Consider the following 22,761-nt stretch of genomic DNA (forward strand, 5'->3'; position numbering starts at 1 on the left):
TGACCACATCTCTCCCCACGCCTAAGACCACCCTGCTTCTTTATCCCATAAATATCCCAAGACCCTCGCCTTCTGGGAGGCTGATGTGAGGCTTGTTCTCCTGTCTCCTCACTTGGCTGCCTTGTGAATCAACCCTTTCTTTGCTGCAAACCTCGGTGTCTCAGCGTTTGGCTTGCTATGAATCAGCAGATGAGCCTGGTTCAGTAACAGCAAGCAAAATGACTTCAAAAGAAGCCACAGGAACTTTGAAGACTCACCTCTGAGACTAAACCAGCTCAGGCCAAAAGCCACCCAGCACCTGCTGGTGCAGGGAGGCTGAATGACCAGCATTAGGTGCCTGGAAAGAAGACACAGAAATCTGTCTAGGAGTCTGACCCAACCCCCACCCCTGGGAATGGCCCCTACATACGGCCCTGCCCCTGAACACAATGACACTATACAGACAGAATGCTGCAAAGGGCCCGGATGTCCACCCACAGAGGATCAGCTGTGGAGTCCCCACAATGAACTATTATGCAACTTTAAGACAAACCATGAGATCCATGTGCTGAGGCCAAAGAGCTCCAAGATACACTGCCAGGTGAACAGAGCATGTTACCAAAACAGCTACAGTACGCTACTTTTTATGTAATCGAGGGGAAAATGAAAAATAAGTATTCCCATAAACAAACTCTGAAAAGATACAAAAGAAACCTATGTTCATGGCTGTCTGGAGGGTGGGATGGAGAGGGTGGGCACAGGACGGGTGGGAGGGGGACTCCTTGACATTTTTCTTCTTACATCATTTCATTTTTGAACCATGTGAAAGTGTTACCTACTTAAAAAAAATTTAATCTGAAAGACAAACAATCCTCCCTATTCAGTGATTCAAAGACAATCCTCCCTATTCAGTGTGGCCAACCTTTGGGAATCCCCAGGGGGTCCCACGGTTAGGACTCCAAGCTTCCAGTGCAGGAGGCATGGGTTTGATCCCTGGTCAGGGAACTAAGACCCTGCAAGCCACAGTACAGACAAAAAAAAACCACAGTAGCCCACCTCTTCTCTTTGAACCTCCCTGAGCCCTTCTCAGGTCAAGTGTGCAAAAATGCCCATGGACTCTCGGAGCCTGACTCTCCGCCTTGCACCTGCTCCAGCCACTAATGGGCATCAGCGCTCCCAAATGGATGGTCTACGTGGTAATTAATGGCTATTAGGATACAGCTCCGGAAGACCTCCTGAACAGACGCCAGCTTTTCCATTTACATAAAAGGCCAAGCAGAGACTGCTGGGAGCCAGTGCTTCCGCGGCTTCAGAAATGTCTGTATCCCAGGAATGTGGCGGGGGCGGGGGTGCCCTGGGTGTGGGCCTCCGCCCCGGAAGGTCTGACCCTTTACCTTGGATTTGAGCAGCAAGTCCTCTTTGGTCACCTCCCCTATCGAGTCAAGATGAGGACAAAGGTCCCTGGAGTCCCCCATGCTGGCCCAGGCTCACCTACAAGGAAACACAAGGGATCCTGGGTTAATGGCAGCCCCTGCCGGCTGGACGCAGGAGAGGCTGGGGGGTTAAGTGCATACTTGGGCCTTGAGCCCTAGATCTGTCACATACTGACTGATGACCCGGTGAAGCTACTTAACTGCTCTGAGCCTCACCCTCTTCGCCTGACGATTGGGGAGGAAGATAACACCTTCCAGAAGGGTTGCTCAAAGGATTCACGGAGGAAGTATCAGTGAAATGCCTGGCCCAGGGACAGCAAGTGCAGGGAGGTGATTAGAATTCAAGCGCTGGGTGTGATGATGAGAACTGTTGATAGGGAAGATGCAAGGGTGCTTCCTGCATTTGGGGAGCTGCCTGTTAGGGAATCTAAAACCGCAGTCTTTCTGTTGAAAGAGACCAGCTCCCTGACCTGGAGACCACTCTACACCAGGGGGCAGCAGTGGGCAGGGTGGAGAGGCTAGGTCTGGAAACCAAGTAGAAAGGCAAAAACAGAAGGGGATGGTCTTTGAGCAAGCAAGCTCCCTCTTCTCAAGAGCTTCAGAGAGGCCAGGTGACCGAAAGGCCACTTATCTCACTTCCTGTGAAGAATTCCACTTAGAGAAGACTTTTGAAACTCCAAGATACTAGAGGAGGAAGTCAGAGCAGCAGCTCCTCTAGAAAATGTTACTGGAGAATGAGAAAGTCGCAGAGAAGGGCGGGCAAACCGAGCTAGGAAGGGGTCTGAAAGATGTTCGCTGAAGTACCAACGGTGGTGTAACTGGGTGATAGATTTCATAAGAGCTGTGTGGTTGTTGCTTTTTTTTTTTTTTTACAATTATAAAAACAAAACTCAGATGATATACTTTTTAAAGTACAAGGTATAGGAGCAAAATAGAAGGCTTCCCTGGAGGCTCAGACGGTAAAGTGCCTGCCTGCAATACAGAAGACCTGGGTTTGATCTCTGGGTAGGGAAGATCCCCTGGAGAAGGAAATGGCAACCCACTCCAGTATTCTTGCCTGAGAAATCCCCTGGACAGAGGAGCCTGGGAGGCTACAGTCCACTGGGTCACAAAGAGTCGGACACAACTGGGCAACTTCACTTCCCTTTCTGCTGACTCAGTGGTAGAGAATCTGCCTGCCAAGGCAGGAGACAAGAGTTTCATCCCTGGGTCGGGAAGACCCCTGGAGGAAGAAATGGCAACCCACTCCAGTATTCTTGCCTGGGAAATCCCATGGACAGAGGAGCCTGGGAGGGTTAGAGGGGTCACAAAAGACTCAGACATGACTCAGCAACTAAACAACAATGGCAATAAAGTAAAATAAACTGCTGATGATATTGTGGCAAACTTCCATCCTGACGCTCCTGTATAAATACGCATCCTGTGTAATTCTTCTCTTTTTTTTCCTGGCCAAAACATTTAATTAACAAAAAAATATTACAATAGCAGAGAAAATAATAATAACAATAAAGAGAAATTAGAAGTGGGAATCAGGGTAGAAAGCAACGCGAAGGCTTTGGTTTCTAGGAGGCCAACACGCCAGCTGAGCTGGCCTTAGCCCCAGCACCTTCTGAGTTTTCCTTGGCTGCTGGCTTCTCGTCTTCCCCCATGAGACGAAGGTTGTGCTTTACCCGGAGTTCGTTTAGCTCGTTTCTCTTTGCCTGAAGCTGTTGCGCCAGTGGCTCAGTGGTCTTCTGTATCTGCTCCTTGTAGTTCTCCAAGGCAGGCAGCACCTCTTTGACGATCCGCTCCACCAGCAGCCCTCCAACCATGTGGTAGCACTTGCGGGTTTCATCTGCCTCCTTCAGAGTATCAATCACTAGGCCGTGCTCATCCAACTCCATCTCCAGCTCAGCTGCTTTGGAGGCCAGGCCCTGCTGTTCCTGCCTAAGACGTCTGAAGCCAGCAGTCACCTGCTCTGTGGACACCGCCCCCTTCCCCGTACCACTCCTGCTGCTCTTGCCGGCGCCACCGCCGTTCTCCGCCATCTTCACCGCCTGCTAGCTAATTCTTCTCTTTTTTAAATCAGAAGGGAAAAAAGCTATTTCAGTTTGAAAAGCAAATGCTTCTTTCGAGGGAACTCCTTGGTGTGCTGGGCAGCTCCATATCTTGACTGTGGTGGTGGTGACATGGATCTGTATGCATTTGTATGTATTAGTTGCTCAGTTGTATCCGACTCTTTGCAACCCCACGGAATACAGCCCTCCAGGCTCCTCTGTCCATGGGATTCTCCAGGCAAGAATACTGGAGTGGGTTGCCATTCCCCTCTCCAGGGGATCTTTCCGACCCACGCATCAAACCCAAGTCTCCTGCATTGCAGGCAGGTGCTTTGCCATCTGAGCCACTAGGGAAAATGGCCTGGAACTAAACACACACACGCACACACACACAAACACAAATGAGTGCAGGTACAACTGGTGAAATCCGAATGAGTTCCCTGGGTGTACCGGTCTCTCTACTGGTCATGACGCTGTACTACGGACACACCAGAGATGCGGTACCACTGGGGCACCGCGGGGGAAGGGAACATGGGACCTCCTGGCACATTTTTTGGCAACTTACTCTGAATCTATAGTTACCTCAAAAGAAAATGTTTGAAAGTAAATAAGTAAATGCTGCTGCCACCCAATATTTTAGCAGAAATTGTACCCAGGAACCTGGCTTTTGACTCTAGCTCCAAACTATTACCGAGAAAAAGGGCCCAATCAATCAAAGATGCAGAAGCCAGCAGTGCTTTAATCAAGGGCAGAGGTTGTGCAACCACCAGAGGGAGGTGGACCCCGCCAAGCGCCCTCCTGCAAGCCCCTCCCCACCCCAAAAGATCGCCAGCAGGGAATTGGCCCAGACTCCATGCTAGACAGGAGTGACTGGTGCTGATGAGGGGCCAGACTTAGTGTTTTCCATGCATTCTTCCCTTGAAAGCTTCCCCGGCCATCTCAGAGGCTGAGCTTTGCCCCGTTTTATAGATGACTAAACAGGACACCTTCTGGTCCCAGGTCTTGCAGACAGGAGCTCCAGGACTGAGGCCAAAACCCAAGCGGGTCAGACTCTTGGCCCGCTCTTTGGAACTTACAGAAAATGCAAACACAGGTGGAAGGAGACAGAAGTGTGTAACCCACCCCCAAGCACTCATCACCTGGCTTCACAATTAATCCATGGCCAACCTTGCTTCATCTCAACCTGCCACTTCCTCCTCTGTGCAGCAAATCCCAGATATCACATCATTTCATCCACATACGTTTTTCTATGAGACTTGAAAAAGGGGAAAAAAAACCCCCACATAACCAAAATTCTATCATTTCACCTAAAAAGAAAAATCTATACTTCCTTCTTGATCTGTGTGTAAGGGCGACACCTGAGTGGGAGAGGCTGAGGGCCTACCTCTGTGCCAAGCGACAGCCCCAGGAGGCAGTCACCCTCCGCATTCTTCGGTCCCGGCCAACAGTGGTGAGTTGCTGCGCTGGGCTGGGGTGAGCACAGGCTTCTGCTGGGGAACCTGGGAAGACAAGCCAGCACACTTCATGTAGTTCTGTTAACCTTAAAAATCACTCTCGAGGCTTCCCTGGGGGTCCAGTAGTTAAGAGTCAGCCTTGTGATGCAAGGGACACCAGTTTGGTCTCTGGTCTGGGAAGATCCCCACATGCCTTGGCACAACTAAGTCCTTGAGCCACAACTGCTGAGCCTGTGCTGAAAGGCCCAGGAGTGGCACCTACTGAAGCCTGCACACCTAGAGCCTGCACTCCGCAACAAGGGAAGCCCACACACCGCAATGGAGAGTAGCCCCTGCCAGTTGCAACTGGAGAAAGCGTGCTCGCAGCAAGGAGCACAGCCCAGCACAGCCAACATCAAAATAAAATACATAAATAAATCTTGAAAAAGAAACACTCTCAACACCAAGCAGAAGCTATAAATAGCCCACAATTCCTCCTGCGGGGGTGGGGGGGGCAGCACGGGGAGTGAATTTTTGGACATTTGGGGTATCCACAGGCTAGACATACTCCCCAGTATGTCTCCAGGGACAATAAAAACACACCACTGCTGGGACGGCTGAAGAAGGCTTGGGTGGAGCTGGCAAACAGGGTCAGCCCTCCCCCCAGGGGGGTGTCAGACCCCTCGCTAGTCACTGCTGGGCATTACCTTTGTGATCCCTGAGAGACGGTTCGGCAGCGGGGGCCACGGGAGGCCGCTCCGACAACTGCTCCCCGCTGGACCGGAGGATCCACCTTTTCCACGAGTGCCACTGAAACCCTCAGATCATCCTTCCAGCCTCCCCGAGAACTTTCCACTGCTCAAAACCCCTGACCCCGGGGTCGTGAGCAAGCCTAGGCTACCGACACAACAGGGTGCGTCTGCTCATCAACACTGCCCCCCTGCCTTGGTGGGCCACGTCTTCCAGGTGTGGGCAGTTCAAAGAGGGAGAGGCGGTTAGAAGCTACCATTTAAAACAGTCACGTGACAATGACGGGGCTCAAGGTTCTGAATTCCAAGCCTTCTCACTTGAAGTCAGACTTCTAGTTTTTTTGTTTCCACTGAGGTCAAGTGTGCTGGGTGGCTGCCAGCTTCACACTATTTTAAGCTGCAGTATGTGGGTTTTCCAGTGTCTTCAGTATGCGCTCCTTCTCTTGGGCTAGATGGTAAAGCCAGGTCATGAGCGGGAGACCCCATGCCAGGAAAACTGCCCCAGACAAGGGCGACAATTGACAGGCCCACTCCTGACTCACAGGTGCCATCAGACAACTCAGGTTCTTGCAACTTCAGTTAGAAGAAGAAGAAGGGGAAAAAAAGCCCTGTGGCAAACAAACTTGTGTACTGCCGCTGCCCCTGCTTTACAGATGAAGAAACAGAACCAGAGTTTAAGGAGCCAGGAACCTGGCCAAGATCAATCCTGGGCTAGTAAGCAGTGGGCAGGGACCTGACTGGTCTGTCCAGCGCACAGCCTTGCTCTAAGTCAGGGGTCAGCAAACTTTTTCTATAAAGGCCCAGGTAGGAAATATTTTAGGCTTTGCAGGCCATGCTGATCTTTATCATGTACATTAATTTTATTAAAACCAAACAGCCTTTTTCTATTTATAGGCTGGGCAGGAGAAGATGAAACGTTTTAATCCAGCACAGAAATTAACGAGGCAGAAACAAAGGAGTGAATAGGAGATCCTTTTCTGGATGAGTCATGGGGTGAAGAACTGCACTCTCAAGCCAGCCAGGTAGCAGCCTGGGGCGCTTCCTGGGTTGGGGCTTCTGGGACCTCTCAGGGGCTGATGCCCTTCTCTGAAATGGCCCCTAAGTGTCTTGTTCACGCTCTGTGGGCCTGGAGATCTCTAGGGAAGGAGGTTCTGCTCCCTAAGGTGCTCTAAGGGGTCTGGGGAGAAACAAGCACAGACCCAAGAGAGGGGAACCTCATGTACCGAGGATGCCAGACACAGGTTCCTCTTATTTTCGAAACTTTAAAGATGATACTTAAAAGTAACCTATTAGGGTCTGTATTACTAAAACAACACAAATTCATCATAGAGTTTATAGAAGGGACTCTCCTGATGATCCGGTGGTTAAGAATATAACAGATTTAAATTATATACAGTTTTTGGAGGTTTAGATTCTGTTTCCCATGTCACTAAATTTCTTTTCAACTTCATTGCTTGGCTTCCCCTGTGGCTCAGCTGGTAAAGAATCCACCTGCAATGCGGGAGACCTGAGTTGGGAAGATCCCCTGGAGAAGGGAACAGCTACCCACTCCGGTATTCTGGCCTGGAGAATTCCATGGATTGCAAAGAGCTGGACACGACTGAGTGTGCTTATGTGTTTCCCACATCACTTAATTTTTTTTCAACAACCTCATTTCTAGTGGATGGATAATATTACACCACATATAGTCTAAGCTCTACGATACCTTGCTTGTTAGACACAGGATATTTGTGTGAGTGTGTGTGTGTGTGGCAGTGAGGATTATTTTAGAATGTAAGTCTTTGACTACATCTTTGATCAAAAGAAAAATTACTGGGTCAAAATATTTGTTTTGAAAGTACTAGATACATACCGACAAATTTTCCTCCAGAAACATATAAATTTATTGGCCTCCCAACAGTGTCTGAGCAACATAGAAAGTTTAAGGCTTACTAATATTTTTTTTAAGTTAATGTTTAAAAATCAGTTTATAGAAACAGACTCACAGATACAGAAAACAAACTACGGTTACCAAAGGGGAAGGCGGGGAGGAATAAATTAGGAGGTTGGGATAAGTATATATACACACTACTATATATAAAGAGATAACCAACAAGGGCCTACTCTATAACACAAGGAATTATACTCAATAGTTTGTAATAATCTATAGGGGAAAAGAATCTGAATAAAACATAAGTTCACATATGTATGTATAACTGAAGCACTGTGCTGTATACCTTAAACTAACGTGACACTGTAAATCAACCAGACTTCAATTTAAGAAAACCAGTTTATATACGGGGAAATGTCGGGTGGTAGTATCAAACACTAGATGCTTAGCATTCTATGCAGGACCTGGAACATCTGAAGTGCCCAAGTCTGCAAGGATCACACTTTGATGACCCCAGCCGTCTAAAAGCTGTCATTTTGCTTTATCTTGGTCCCCAGTCAACACTGACCAGGCACCTTCCTGGGTGATGGGGAACAAGCCAGGCACGGGTGCTGCCCTCGCGGGACACAGAATTCCCTGTTTCAACACCAGGGTGCCTGTGCGCAGCCACGAAGGATGTTATAATCACTAATGGGAGCCACTTTCCGTTCTTACCGCAGTCAGCTGCTCCGCAGGCGTCACCCCTGGAGTTGACTACGATCACGGAGGGCAATGATGGGGACAGCTAGCCCCGAGTTCAGCTCCTCGATCTTGTCGCTCACAAGCTGTGTGTCTTTAGTGAAAATCACCAATCCTCAGTTTCCTCATCCAGAAAAATGGGGACAAAGACAGCAGGTAGGTGGTAGGGTGACTGAGAGGACGAGGTGGGACAACACATAGCAAGGATTTAGCGTAATGACTTCTGATCATAGGGACTTGCTCAGAGTTTGTATTTATCTGCACAGCACTAGTCCAGTGGCTAAGACGCCAAGCTTCCAATGCAGGGGACCCAGGTTCATCCCTGGTCAGGGAACTAGATCCCACATGCTGCAATAAAGATCCTGTGTGTGGCAACTAAGACCCAGCATAGCCAAATAAATACATTTTTTAAAAAAGAGGAAGAACGTTCAAAAAATGCTTGGTACTATAAAGTTTGTTGTGGCACTCAGTCACTCAGTCGTGTCCGACTCTTTGCAACCCCATGGACTGTAGCCCACCAGGCTCCTCTGTCCATGGAATTCTCCACGCAAGAATACTGGAGTGGGTTGCCATTTCCTCCTCCAGGGGATCTTCCCAATCCAGGGATCAAACCCAGGTCTCCTGCAATGGCAGGTAAATTCTTTACCACTGTGCTGCCTGGGAAGCCCGTAAAGTATGTTACTGGCTGTGTTTTTGGTTTTGTTTTAAATTATGTATTTATTTACTTTAAATAAAAGGTAATTAAGTCATATTAATATAGGCAGAAACCAACACAACATTGTAAAGCAATTATCCTCCAATTAAAAATAAGTAAACTATCCCCCCAAAAGTAGTTAAGTTCACTGAGGTCTTTAGGGTGGACCTTAATCCAACGAGAGTGGTGTCCTTATAAGAGGAGGAGATTTGGATATACACCAAGAGGCTCCAAGAGAAAGAACCATGTGAGGACATAGCAAGAAAGTCACCATCTGTATGTCAAGGGGAAGCCTTAGAAGAAATCAAACCTGCTGACCTCTTTCTTGGACCCCCAGCCTACAGAACTGCGAGAAAATAAAGTTCTGTTTTGTAAGTCATCCAGCCTGTGGTACTTTGTTATGGCAGCCCTGGGAAACCGATACAGTGTTAGATCAACATTAAAGTTTCTGAAGATGGGGACTTCCCTGGTCGTCCAGTGGTTGAGAGTCTGCCTTCCAATGCAGGGCATGTGGGTTCGATCCCTGGTCAGGGAACTTGGATCCCACATGTCTTTGGGCAACTAACCCGAGCTCTGCAACTAAGCCCTGATATAGTAAAAAAAAAAAAAAAAAAAAAAGTTTCTCAAGATGAAAACCACTTTCTGGTTATGTATCCTTGTCCTTAGATAATTCCTCCTAAATATTGAAGGGCAAAGGGTCATGATATCTGCAACTTACTCTTAAATGGATTGGCAAGAATAATTCTGATGATGATGAATATATAAATACAGAGAGAGTAAATGGGGCAAAAATGTTAGCAATTGGTAGATAATAGGTGAAGGGTAAATGGCATTTATTTTATGACTCTTTTTACTTGTCTGGGTTTGATTTTTTTCAAAATAGAAACTTTTTTTTTTTCTGTTTCAAATTCTTTATTACACATCATGGTTGCACAGTTTGAGGCTGGTTAAATACCACTGGCTTTCCATTTTTCTTTGAAGATTTTCCAGATCACTACATGCAAGTGACCAGGAAAATATTTGGCATTTTAAAATTTTGAAACACTGAACAGGCGCTTACATGATCAAAATAGAAACTTTTTAAAGATTCCTTTTATCTCACTTAACGATAGGAGCAGAGAAGGGTCTCTTGGAAAAGGTAACCTTAACTCATGTCAATGGATGTGAGCTTGAGCAAGCTCCGGGAGTTGGTGATGGACAGGGAAGCCTGGCGTGCTGCAGTCCATGGGGTCGCAAAGAGTCGGACACGCCCGAGCAACTGAGCGACAATTCAACAACAGGAGCTCCAGGACCGAGTGCCTACTCTGGGCCAGGCATGATGGCAGCGCTTCACTACACACTCTCGGGTGAGGACCGCTGCTTCTTATTTTATGGAGGAAGAACGGAGGCTCTGAGATGGGAAGCCACTTGCCCAAGACCACAGCGCAAGGGAGTGGGACAGCGGCAAGTGAGCCAGGTGGGGTGGCCTTCCCATCCTTCCCTCTGCAAAATAAACGGAAAGGACACAGCAGGTGTTCAATGAAGATTGAAAAGGAAAGAAACCTCCACTGCGCGGAGGCCTGGATTGGGGCACGGGCCCTCTTGAGAGCAGCAGCTCCACGGTGCTGGTAAGAGTCACCGCCCCATAGCTGGTATTCAAGATGCCCGCCAAGCGGCTGCGCCTCCGCTACAGACACCGGGGCACCTCTCCCTCCTGACCCACCAGACCCACCTCCTCTCGGCGACGAGAAAGCAGGAGGAGAGGAGGCAGGCTGGCAGGTCTGGCAGGGAGCCTGGCCACTGCAGGCCCCGGATGAGACGTCTAAGAGGCTTCCTTATCCTGAACAAGGGCGGGCTAGTCCCCCCGACCAGGGCCTTCGTGGAGTGATGGGGAAAGTCACCCCCACTTCAGCCCCGCACAGGGGTGCAGGCAGTGAGGCAGCGCATCTGGGCCTGGCACCACCGCTGAGACCAGGCCTCAGGGGCCCATTACTCATCAACTTCCTGGAGGTTCTGGCTACATCCTTCTGCCAGCTCAGAGCCCAGCTCCTCAGGATTTAAAGGCGATGCTGCCAACTCCAGCACCAACACAAGGACAACCCCCTGCCCTGATCCTCACCACACTGGCCACCCCACACAGTGCCCACACCTTTCCATGCTCCCTTCTACCCCACAAAACATGTCCCCTTTTCCTCCCCCTCCTGCCTGCTCCCCACTCTACTTCCAAGCCACCCCCTTGCCCCCAAATTCCTCTCTTTAACCAGACTTAATACGCCAAGTCCACTGTCCTTCCACCTCTCAAGGCAGGACCCTCACCCCTTCTTTCTTGCCAAGTTCTGCTTGCCCCCATTCAGGATGGCCCTGTGAACTGGAAACGGATACTAACAGACCCCATGAAATCCTCACAATCACCCTGGAGGTCAGGCGACATTGAGAGCAAAATCCATCTCCACCTCCATCACTAAAAGAGGGAAGGCTGAGGCTCAGAGAGGGGAAGCAACTGGCTGGGGGTCACAGAGCTACAGAGCTGCTGAGCCAGGATTCAAACCCAGGAAGTCAGTGCTCTGAACTGTCAGCTACCAGCTGCCAAACAACTTGGAATGAGGATGATGACCTTCACCTCCTCAGACCCAAATGCCCAACCCCAAGGGTGGCTTCCCTTGGCCTTCCTCACAAGCACCTCTTCTGAGTCATTCTCCACACAGCACTTTTTTCTGCTCAATTTCAGTTCCTTAAGTTTAGGTTAACATCCTTGCACGGCCTGAAGCTCGGTACTGCACTCTGTCCAAGGGGCCGTAAGAGCCCATTAATTGGGGTTATGGCTGCTCCATGCTGGCACTCCCTGGGGGCTGACAGGCTAAAGGCAGTGACTGGCCCAGGTCACTGAGAAGCTGCAAACCCTGGAGTAAGTAAAAGCAGAAACTCAGACCAGAACGCCTAAAACCACGAAGCAGGAGAGGATTAGAGAGGTTCATGCTGAAGTCACACAACCAGCGGATGGTAGAGCAGGGGCTCTGGTGGGGAAAGGCTCCTGCCCAGGCTCACACAGCAAGCTGGCAGAACTGGTCCTTGAACCCAGGGCCAACAATTCAGTCCATTGCTTTGTCATGTCACTGACCAAACCACAAACCAGAACACCAATTTAAATCTGCAAGTCAATTCTCTCCTCGATTCTGATTCCCTCCCGTTGCTCTACTTTTTTTTTTTTTTTCCCATAGCATCACCTTCTAACATCTTTACATAGTTATCAGGCTATCTGAACATAAAGTCCATGAGTTCAGGGGGTCTTTAGTCTCTTTTGCTCCCTGACGTATTTCAAGCACCCAAAGCAGTGCCTGTTCTGTATACTGAAAGCTCAGTAAATATCTGCTGAATAAGTAAGTTTGTCCCACAAACACTCAATGAGTACTTACTATGGCCAGGCTGTGAGCTGCAATCATTTTGCTGGATTCCCAAATCGACCTAGACGTTAATGCTCACTGAGACAAGCCCACATTTCACCTGGTTCCAGGAGCCAGTGCACGAACCCAAACTCAAGCCAAACCTGGACACTCTTCATGAACCAAACCTTCAAACCAAACTAAAAACATGGCATTTCTCTGAACTGAAGAGAACTCAGATTTCCCACAGGCTCCCTCTGAGAAGCAGTTTCAAGCGACCCCCTAAAAGGCCCACCAAAGTTCAGAGGATCTGCAGCCCCTCAGCCCAGCCACAGGCTGCCAGACTCACCCCTGCCACTTTCGGAGCATCACTTCTGCTAAACTCAACTCAGTCAGACCGAGGTTATCAGTGGGCACGCTGGTCTTGCCCAGCAGGGACAGTACATCTGTACCAGATGATCCTCCCTGGGCTATCAGCAGAAATGTCCTTGGCCTTGCAGCCCTCTCCTTAGTGCTGTCCAGTACCTACTGGTGGGAGGGCTCCTGGGAGGGCAAAATTGGAGCCAACTCTGAGAGCGTGAGAGCTGCAGGCGTCCACTCCCTGAGTTCCTGTGGCAGTTCCCAAGGAGCCTCTCCTTCAGCTATCACAGACAAGGGGCCCAGTGACTCCCATGTGCATTTGGGTTTGGTTGAACCAGACTGCAGAGGGCTAGACCTGGACACTTTTAAACTATGGCTTTTCATCAAAGCCACAAGGTGTTCCAACAAGTCCTGAGTCTACTATCTGTCTCAGTACACAGAAGATGACGGCAACCTCAGAGGAGACTGTTCCAGAGAACAGTAAGGCATTCCAGAAATGCTGCCCTACTTCCGGATGGTCTTCCCGAGGAGGGAACCCGCAGAAAACCAACTCTTACTGTGCCAGGTACTGTGCGCAAGGTGCAGCAAGGGAGGCCTGTAACTGATTTCTACTCCCCCTTCCAGCTGTGTTCCCTGAGGTACATACTGCCTCTCTGAGCCCTGGTGTCTTCCTTGGCAAAATGAGAAACAATAATCAAATCTACTTCCTAGGATTGTTGGATGAGTTTAATGAAATAATGCTGAGTCCAGTGCCTGTCACGTTAAGCGCTTAATAACAGGTAGGTCTTGCTAAGGAAAGGACAGACAGCATATTGAAAAAAGGAAAACTAATAAGGGCTTCCTAGATGTCCCGTAAGCCATTATTTATGCATTTAGTTATATCCTAAGCGTCGGTTGATTCCTGTTTTTCAAATAAACTTAATCCTCAGAGCATCCTCGGGTACAAGGGGCGGAGGCCAGAGCGACAGTCCTCGTGACAAAGGACGAAAACAAGGCCCCCGAAGGTCCCGGGAAGCGGCCAGCAAGCACCTTCTGCCCTCAAACCCTCCCGAGTGGGTTCAAAACACCAGACACGACTCTCCTCCGGGAGAAGTGGCTGGAAGCGATCGTTAGCGGGGGAGTCGGGGCTGGGGCTTTAATTCATCAAGGCTAAGAAGTGGTCATCTTTTGTCCCTACAGGAAAAAAAAGTGCACGTCAGGGCCCAGACCCGGAGGAAAGAAGTCGACGGTCCGAGACGCCGCAAGCGTGCTTTCAACGCTGGGGCAGGCCCAGGCAGAAATGAAAGAGACGGCGCCCCCTCTTCCGGAGCCTAGGGGCTCGAAGTGGGGCGCCAGGGGCCCGAGAAGATACCCTGGGCGCCGGCCGGAGGAGGGGTCAGGGCGGTGACGGCCGAGGGAGGTCCCGGGCTCTGCTCACCTGGCCGCGGCGTTGTGCGCACCAGGCAGGGCCAGGTCCCCGCCGGCCCGGAGCCGGACTGGGGTCGCCCCTGCTCGGAGAGACCCGGCCCCCTGAAGCAGCCGGCGGCGGCCGGGAACTCACCTGCAGTCGCAACCGCACCGCCACCGCCGCCTGTCAGTCAAGCGCGCCCTCCGAGCCGCGGGCGCAGGGTCTTGAGGCCCGGCCAGCCGCGCCCCGCCTCCTCCCCCCTGGGCTGCCCAATCGGGAGAGGCCGACGCCACGGACGGGGGCGTGGTCAGATGGGCGTGTAGGCCGGGGGCGGGGCCGGAGCTGGGGGCGGGGCCGGGCGGGGCCGGCGCTCTGACCTCACAGCCGCGCGCCGGAAGTAACCCAGTTCTCGGCGCAGAGGCTTGGCGGCTCTGGACCGCGGTGCCGGTGCGACTATGCCGGTCACCGGGAAGACTTTCCGCCGGCGCCGCGCCGACTCGGAGTCGGAGGAAGATGAGCAGGACTCAGAGGAGGTTCGGTGCGTTTGGGGCGGGATCCCACGAGGCAGGAAGAGAGAGGCAACCTAAGGGGACTCACGACCAGCCGGGTACCTCGTTGACACCATTGCTGTGAGCGGTGTCGTTACCCCTCTGCGAACGAAGAAAACGAGGCTCCTAGGGATGAGACCGCACCCCCCCCCGCAAGGTCTCATGGTTGGGAGGGGTGCCCCTGGGATGCGAAGTGGATCTGACTCCTGGTGGGTCGAGACACAGTCACTCTTTGGACCACTGCTGGCGGCTAGACGGCCAGTCATTGATATCCGTCGAAGCTGCCTTTTGACTCTTTGAGTCCCGTGAAGGGTGTCTCAGCCTGTGCGTTGCCTTTTTTTTTTTTTCCTCTTTTAAGATTAAAACTGGAAGAGACCCGAGAGGTGCAGAACTTGAGGAAGAGGCCCAACGGGGTGAGGTGGGTACCGCTTGGTAGTCGAGGATCCAGAACATGAGGGGATGACAGAGACACCACCTCCTCCGACTCCTCTCCCCCCTCCCGGGTCGTTGTCACAAATACATTCTCAGACATAGACAGCTCCTTTTCTTGACACACTTTACACTTTGTACTGCCTGGAGAGGGATTCAAGCGTTGTTATTGTTGTTTGCAAATGTTCAACCAGGACATTACCTGAGACTTGTGGTCCTGAAGTTTGCTCCAGAGCTACCCTGGGCTTCCCTGATAGCTCAGTTGGTAAAGAATCCACCTGCAATGCAGGAGACCCCGGTTAGATCCGCTGGAGAAGGGATGGGCTACCCACTCCAGTATTCTTGGGCTTCCCTCGTGGCTCAGCTGGTTAAGAATCCGCTTGCAATACGGGCAACTTGGGTTTGATGCCTGGGTTGGGAAGATTCCCCTGGAGAAGGGAAAGGCTGCCCACTCCAGTATTCTGGCCTGCAGAATTACATGGACTGTGTATTCCATGGGGTTGCAAAGACTGGGACACAACTGAGCAAGTTTCACTTCTTCCAGAGTTACAGGTCATTCATTGCTTGTGTTTTTTGTTTTTGTTTTTTAATTCCAATACTTTGGCCACCTGATATGAAGAACCGACTCACTGGAAAAGACCCTGATACAGGGAAAGATTGAAGGCGGGAGGAGAAGGGGACGACAGAGGATGAGATGGTTGGGTGGCATCACCGACACGACAGACATGAGTTTGAGTAGGCTCTGGGAGTTGGTGATGGACAGGGAAGCCTGGTGTGCTGCAGTCCATGGGTTCGCAAAGAGTTGGACACGACTGAGCGGCTGACCTGAGCTGATGACTGTACTGGGTCTTCCTTTGTATGCAGGGGCTTTCTCTAGTTGCGGTGCTTGGGCTTCTCGTTGTAGCGGCTTTTCTTGTTTCAAAAGACGGGCTCTAGGGTGCCCGGACTTCAGGACTTGCAGCATGTGGGCTCCGTAGTTGGGACTCAAGCTTAGTTGCCCCTCAGCTTGCGGAATCTTCCCCCACCAGGGATCAAACCCGTGTCCCCTGCATTGGCAGGTGGATCCTTAACTACTGGACCCCCAGGGAAGTCCAGACTGGTGTTTTTCTTACACTTAAATTAACTGTGAAATGCACGCTGATAAGAGTTTGGGAAATTTTAGAAAGGTATAATCAAGAAAATAAATAGTAGGTATAATTCTCCCATAAAGAGCTAACCAGTGTTGACATTTAATGTTCTTCTCTGCCTATTTTCTCTCTCTTTTGTAAAGACTGTGAGCAGCCTTATTTTTATTCTGCGCTTCAATAGTCTCCTCTTATCCACAGGGGCTATGTTCCAAGACCCCCAGTGGATGCCTGAAGCTTGAATAGTATCTAATCTTATGCCGACTATTTTTCCCCACACTGATAGGTGGGTCATGTATACAGTGTGGACCCTCAGGACAAAAGGGTGGTTCACCTCCTCTGTCGGACCAGGCAAGAGGGCAGAGATTCTTCACACTGTTTATAATAGCTGATAGCTAACTTAAAACTTACGAATTTTTTTATTTCTGGAATTTTCTATTTAATACTTTTGGACCATAGATAAAACTGACACTGTGAAAAGTGAAACCACAGCTAAGGGTGGGGGGGAACTACTGTATTTTCAATTCATGATATTGTGGGTATTCATCCACATTGTGGGTAATCGTTCCCCCCAAAACCTTTTTAATAGCTGCATAATATTCCACCAGATATACATACCATAATTTAACTTACCCCCTCTATTTTGGGATCTGTAGGTCATTGTGCCAAATTTCACCACCAAATAAGGCTGCAGTAGTATTTTCCTACACTTGTCTTTAGCTTCATTTTCCGTGAAGGCAAAATCTTAGAAATGAGGTTTCTAAGCCAAGATGACTTTGTAGGAAAGTGTACCACTGAGGTGAACACTGCCCCCATCTCTAGCATCTAGAGCGTCTCTCTCGCTCTCTTATTTTTTCATAACATTTATTTATTTGGCTGCACCAGGTCTTAATTGTGGCTCATGGGATCTTCGGTCTTCTTTGAAGCACGCAAACTCTTAGTTGCTGCATGTGGGATAATTCCCCGACCAGGGCCCCTGCATTGAGAGTGCAGAGTCTTAGCCACTAGACCACAGGGGAAGTCCCTAGGGTGTCTCTTGATCCCTGTTATTCTTGTAGGTGTTTCCATCTGACTTTGGTTTCCACTCCTCAAATCTTAACCCCACACTAATATTGCAGACTTCCTGAATGTTTCTTCAGACTTCCTAAATGTTTCTCCTTGTCTCTGAACTGTGCCATTTTTCTCTCTCTCTCTCCTCTGCTTTTTGGTTATTCTCAGTGCTGTTGCCCTGCTGGTGGGAGAGAAGGTACAAGAGGAGACCACTCTAGTGGTGAGTTGTGGGACCCTCTCTGGGCAGTGGGAAGATGTGACTGCTCTTCAGTGGGTGATTGAGTTTTCTTTAAGAACAAAACATTCCGCTGCAAATTACACAGATGCTGCTTCTCCGCTGTTTGCTTTCTGCAGGATGATCCCTTTCAGATGAAGACAGGCGGGATGGTGGACATGAAGAAACTAAAGGAAAGGGGCAAAGATAAGTACGTGCAAAACAGGCTCAGATACAAACTCACCTGCACCGCCTGCCTGGGTTTGTGCTCCTCCAGGGAGCTGGCACCTGCTGCAGCTTTTATATGGCTTGAAGTACCCTTTGTGCTCTGTAAAGAGTATGTTGTTTAAAAGCAAAAGAAAGTCTTCAAAAGTTAACTTAGTGTGATGTACGTAGGCACCTCTTGTAAAGATGCATTGTATATTGTCTTTCAAACCCATGTGGAAGTTATTTTTCTTTTTCAGGAAAAACATAGAAACACAATTACCAAAATAATACAAGCAATGCAAAAGTGAAAAATAAATATATCTACTCACTACCCTTGAAGTTTCTCCAGAGGCCGTCAGTGTGCTTGCATATATTCCTGGAGTTCCTTCTGTTTACGTGTTATATACGTATCTTATTTTTTTCCAACTGTGGACAGATGTTGTACATTTCATTGCATACTTGTTTTATTCATGTAGCATCATATTCAGCCTCATTTATCTGTGACTCTAAGGCTCTCCTTCACTGTTTTATTTTTTGTAGGATCAGCGAAGAGGAAGACCTCCATCTGGGGACATCATTTTCTGCAGAAACCAACCGACGGGATGAGGATGCCGACATGTAGGTGTCAGTCTTTTCAGCAGTGAGCGATTGGGGGTGGGCTCCAGCCAGATAGTGTCTAAGACATTTAGTCACAGATGACGTTTCTAATCTTATCCAAAAACAGCAAATATGATCTCTCTTGTGTCCCTGGTCCCCCTTACTCCACCACCTCAGGCTTGAGAACTTTGAAAACCTCAAGAATTCTTTAGGAACGTGGTTCTTAGAATTTTTAGATTCCTTGGCTAGTAATATTCCCATCCCATCCCCTAAAGAAAATTGCAGGGAGAAACACTGGACTTGCCCATTTTTCATTTTGCCACCAAGGCTGTTAAATAAAAACTGCCATCAAAGAAACTTACACATGATGTGGCGGGACAGGACCTCATTATATAGATTGGTGCTTTAAATTGAAAACTTCTGGCTTGATTTAAAAACTGAAAAGTTATTTTTATTTTTCTCACTTCTCCATGGAATGAGGACAACTTCATCATCACCCATCATGGCTCTGGGCCAGGGTTGGAGCAGTCCTCCCTCTCCCTGAGGCCTGCGGGTATCTCGTTTCAGGATGAAGTACATTGAGACAGAGCTGAAGAAGCGGAAAGGGATCGTGGAACACGAGGAACAGAAAGTCAAACCAAAGAATGCAGAGGATTGCCTTTATGAGCTGCCGGAAAACATCCGGGTTTCCTCAGCAAAGAAGACGGAGGAGATGCTGTCTAACCAGATGCTGAGCGGCATCCCTGAGGTGGACCTCGGCATTGAGTGAGTTTCAGACTCACGGTCGCGCCTCTCTCCCTCCCCTAGGCAGAAGGGCTAGCTCTCTGCTTTCCAGGTAACAGTTAAGGGGGCTGTTTCTTAACTTGTCTCCTTGGAAACCTACAGATACAAACTTACCCTCTCTGGCCTGCCGACATGGTTGCTGCCCAGAGTTTCTTTGGGTTGATCAGAGGAGTTAAAGACACAGGGAACTGTCGCTACCAAAAACAAAAGTATTTGTTTTATTTTATGAAGTAGAGGGATACTTTTTTTCTGTTTTCTCTTTTATATTTACTTATTTATTTGGCTGCTTCGGGTCTTAGTTGCAGCATTTTGGATCTTTTCATTGTGACGTGCTGGCTTCTCTCTAGTTGTGGTGTGCGGGCTTACCATGGCATGTGGAATCTTAGTTTCCCAACCAGGGATCAAACCCACGTCCCCTGCACTGGAAGGTGGATTCTTAACCACTGGACCTCCGGGGAAGCCCTGAAAGTGTTCTTGTTTAGCCTTTGTTCACAGCTCTTCCAGTCGGTGCTTGTAGCGCCTGCTCTCTTCAGCAGGAGTGGTGATAAGGTTCACCCACCCGGTGATCCTCCTTTCATTCTAACTACAAAGCGTCCGCTCTAAAAGGGGACTTTCGTGGAGGAAATACAGGGTCAGAATCTTCTTCAGGTGTGGTAGAAAGTTGGGAGACATCTGAGTTCTCACCTTCTTGCTGGCCTCACTGGCTTTGAGCCTTAGGGTGTTCACCAGTTCACCTGACCTCTGGCTCAGTTTCCCCTCGATCAGAAGAGAGTAAATCCTGCATCTCCGATGCTGTGAGAGTGCCATGATACTCTGGCCGCAGGGGAGTTGGTAAACTGTAGAGAGCTATGCCCTGAGAAAGATGACATCCTTATGCAGCTGAGCGGGGAGGGGTGCTTCAAGCCCCTCCAGTCAGTTCCATCTGCGGCCTGTAGTGGCAGAACTCTAACCGTGGAGTGACCTCTCTCCCCCCACAGTGCGAAAATAAAAAACATCATTTCCACGGAGGACGCCAAGGCCCGTCTGCTGGCTGAGCAGCAGAACAAGAAGAAAGACAGCGAGACCTCCTTCGTGCCCACCAACATGGCTGTGAACTACGTGCAGCACAACCGATGTGAGCACCGCGTGGCCAGGGGGGCGGCTCCACCCTGCACCACTGGGTTGAGGTCCCTGGGTCCCGCTGTTCTGTCTGACACACCCCCTGGTCTCTTTCGGTCCAGTTTACCATGAGGAGCTCAATGCTCCCATACGGAGAAACAAAGAGGAGCCCAAAGCCCGACCCTTGCGCGTGGGGGACACAGAGAAGCCGGAGCCTGAGCGTGAGTACAGCAGGGGCCTTGGGGCCACTGAGGGCAGCCGTGGCCAAGGGTCGGTGGAGGCAGGGAGGGGCAGCGCTTGGGCTTTGGGGCCAAGGCATCTGGGTTCTAGTTCTTTCTCCAGACCATGGTTGTGTGCCATCCCCTTTCCAAGCCTCAGTTTCCTCACCTTTAAAATGGGGTAATACAATGTACCACTGGGGGTTGCTCTAAGGATTCAATGGGCTATCAAATGTAACAGAGACTCAGAAAACTTGAATAAGCAAAAACAAAAGCTACTCATGATTTCACCACCCAAAGAAGGCCACAGTTAACATTTTTTGTTTTTAATATTTATTTTATTGAAGCATCGTTTCTTTTCAGTGTTGCATTAATTTCCACTGTATAGCAAAGTGAGCCAGTTACACGTACATATGTGTGTTCTTTTTCATGGTTTTTTTGTTATGGTTTATTGCAGGATATTGAGTATAGTTCTCCATGCTGTACAATAGATCCTTTTTTTCCCTGAACTATACAGTGGGTTCTTTTTATTTATTTTTCAGTTGTAATATAATTGCCTCCCACTGCTGTGTTAGTTTCTGGTACACACAACATTGTTACATCGTGTTAACCCTCAGTATTCTCGGGGGACCGGTTCCAGGACCTGCTGCCGACACCAGAGTCTGTGGATGCTCAAGCTCGAGTTCCACAGTCAGCCCTCGGTGCCCACGGCTGCCAACCTACAGCGATTGCAAATGCAGCACTGCACAGCCTGGGGTTGGTTGGTGAAACCATGGATACCGAGAGCCAACTCTGTACCCTTCCCGACTTTTAAAAAAAACACACGTATATTGTATACATACTTAATAGGATATCACCGCTCTTCAGTGTCCGTCCACTGCCTGTTTCTTCGTGACAGTAAATGACATTTCCCTTTCAGTGGGCACACCACGTTCTGCTGTGCAGGTGGACATCCTTTAGTCTAATTGCCTCCCCCTGGCGAGACACTCGGGCTGTTGCCCACGTTTCCCTATGTAATGATGATCGTCCTTGACTCTGTCATGTCCTTAACGCTGCCTTCTGAGAACTCGACAAAATGATCCTCTGGAAGCGTGATGCTGATGTGTTCTCCCACCAGCCGCATCCAGCAGTGCCCTTCCCCACGTGCTCTTAGCACCAAGCAGTGTCATCTTTTTCATCGACAATGGGACAATTCTTAGGAAATGCTACATTTGCTGAGACTTCTCTGGTTCTTCCTTCCTACTTCAGAAATTATTTCCTGTAACACTTTGGCCGAGTAGTCTTTGATTCCCAGAGTTTCCTGTTATTAATATCTGTTAAACAGAGATTTTAGATGCACCAGATTTGGGTTCAACGCTTAGCTTCCTGTCACTTTCTGAGTGACCTTGAGCAAGTCAGCTAACCTCTCTGAGGAGAGATGGTAACGTGCCCCTGCCGGGATTTCTGGGCAGGTGAAAGGAAGTCATGTCTAAAAGTACTTGTGCCATGCCTGACACCTAGTCACACTCTCAGTGCAGTTAAGAGTTTGCTGAATTTGTTATTGTTCATTTGCTGAGTAACGTCCGACTCTTTGTGACTCTAATGGACTGAAGAATATCAGGCTTCCCTGTCCTTTGCTATCTCCTGGAGTTTGTTCAAACTCATGTCCATTCAGTCAATGATGTTACCTAAAAATCTCATCCTTTGTCACCTTCTTCTCCTCCTGCCCTCTGTCTTTCCCAACATCAGGGTCTTTTCCAGTGAGTCAGCTCTTTACATCAGGTGGCCAAAGTATTGGAGCTTCAGCTTCAGCATCAATCCCTCCAATGAATATTCAGGATTGACTTCCTTTAGGATTGACTGGTTTGATCTCTTTGCAGTGCAAGGGACTCTGCTGTTCACCTGGTCTAACACTAAAGTCAGCATATTGCAGCTGGCACCTGACCCCACCATGCTTGTTGCTCAGTAACACGTACTTACTGAGGCCCTCCTATGTTCCTGTTGACTAGGGCAGGCATTAGGGCGCCTCTCGAGAGTGAGACACAGGTATGGTTGACCTAGCCTGTGCAAAGCTAAGCCTATCAGTGGCTTCTAGCATGGTAAACAGCTTTTCCTCTTTTCCTTCTCAGGGTCCCCTCCCAACCGCAAGCGTCCTGCTAATGAGAAGGCCACGGATGATTATCATTACGAGAAGTTCAAGAAGATGAACAGGCGGTACTGAGGGAGGCTAAATGGGGAGAGGTGCAGCATGGGGTATAAGTAACTGTTGTCCACTCCCTTTGTCCCCATGATAAAAGATCTCCTGGACAGAAGCCTGCTCATTGGCTAGCAGATGGCTCCCAAAACAGACTCTGTCAGTCCCACTGCTTACCTGTGGGATTTTCAGGCATTGAATTTGTAACCTTTTGAAACAATGTGTAGTTTTCATTTGGGGGCAAACTAGTCTTGTGAGCATTATTAAATCTTGTTTCTAAAT

The 22,761-nt window shown here is 49.2% G+C and overlaps 3 protein-coding genes across 9 annotated transcripts in view; 1 reads left to right on the forward strand and 2 right to left on the reverse strand.

The window, feature by feature from the left end:
- The window catches only part of USP20 (ubiquitin specific peptidase 20), a 46,357-nt gene extending 32,034 nt beyond the window's left edge, over positions 1-14,323 (reverse strand). For 5 of the 7 annotated variants that reach the window (XR_011255084.1, XR_011255085.1, XR_011255083.1 and 2 more), the window contains exons 1-3: positions 14,192-14,323; positions 4,833-4,947; positions 1,374-1,470 (exon numbers count right to left, since the gene is read on the reverse strand). Coding sequence is in view for 4 of the 7 variants with exons in the window: in XM_069580015.1 (XP_069436116.1) it covers positions 1,374-1,454 (81 nt within the window). In the remaining 3 variants the exon portion in view is untranslated. The remainder of the gene's footprint in view (positions 1-1,373; positions 1,471-4,832; positions 4,948-14,191) is intronic. The other 2 variants (XM_069580014.1, XM_069580016.1) reach the window with 2 other exon arrangements.
- Positions 2,275-3,624, reverse strand: LOC138435407 (prefoldin subunit 2-like). Its single transcript, XM_069580023.1, has one exon. The coding sequence runs from the start codon at positions 3,437-3,439 to the stop codon at positions 2,975-2,977; it is 465 nt and encodes a 154-aa protein (XP_069436124.1). The 5' UTR covers positions 3,440-3,624; the 3' UTR covers positions 2,275-2,974.
- On the forward strand, positions 14,067-22,760 carry C3H9orf78 (chromosome 3 C9orf78 homolog). The gene is made up of 9 exons (XM_069580022.1): positions 14,067-14,576; positions 14,945-15,004; positions 17,358-17,409; positions 17,544-17,614; positions 18,151-18,228; positions 18,775-18,972; positions 19,968-20,104; positions 20,211-20,309; positions 22,415-22,760. Exons 1-9 carry the CDS (start codon positions 14,494-14,496, stop codon positions 22,504-22,506), a joined length of 870 nt encoding a protein of 289 aa, XP_069436123.1. The 5' UTR covers positions 14,067-14,493; the 3' UTR covers positions 22,507-22,760.
- The last annotated feature ends 1 nt before the right edge of the window (position 22,761 follows it).

Source organism: Ovis canadensis, chromosome 3, assembly GCF_042477335.2.
Source record: "Ovis canadensis isolate MfBH-ARS-UI-01 breed Bighorn chromosome 3, ARS-UI_OviCan_v2, whole genome shotgun sequence".
Taxonomy (NCBI): Eukaryota; Metazoa; Chordata; class Mammalia; order Artiodactyla; family Bovidae; genus Ovis; species Ovis canadensis.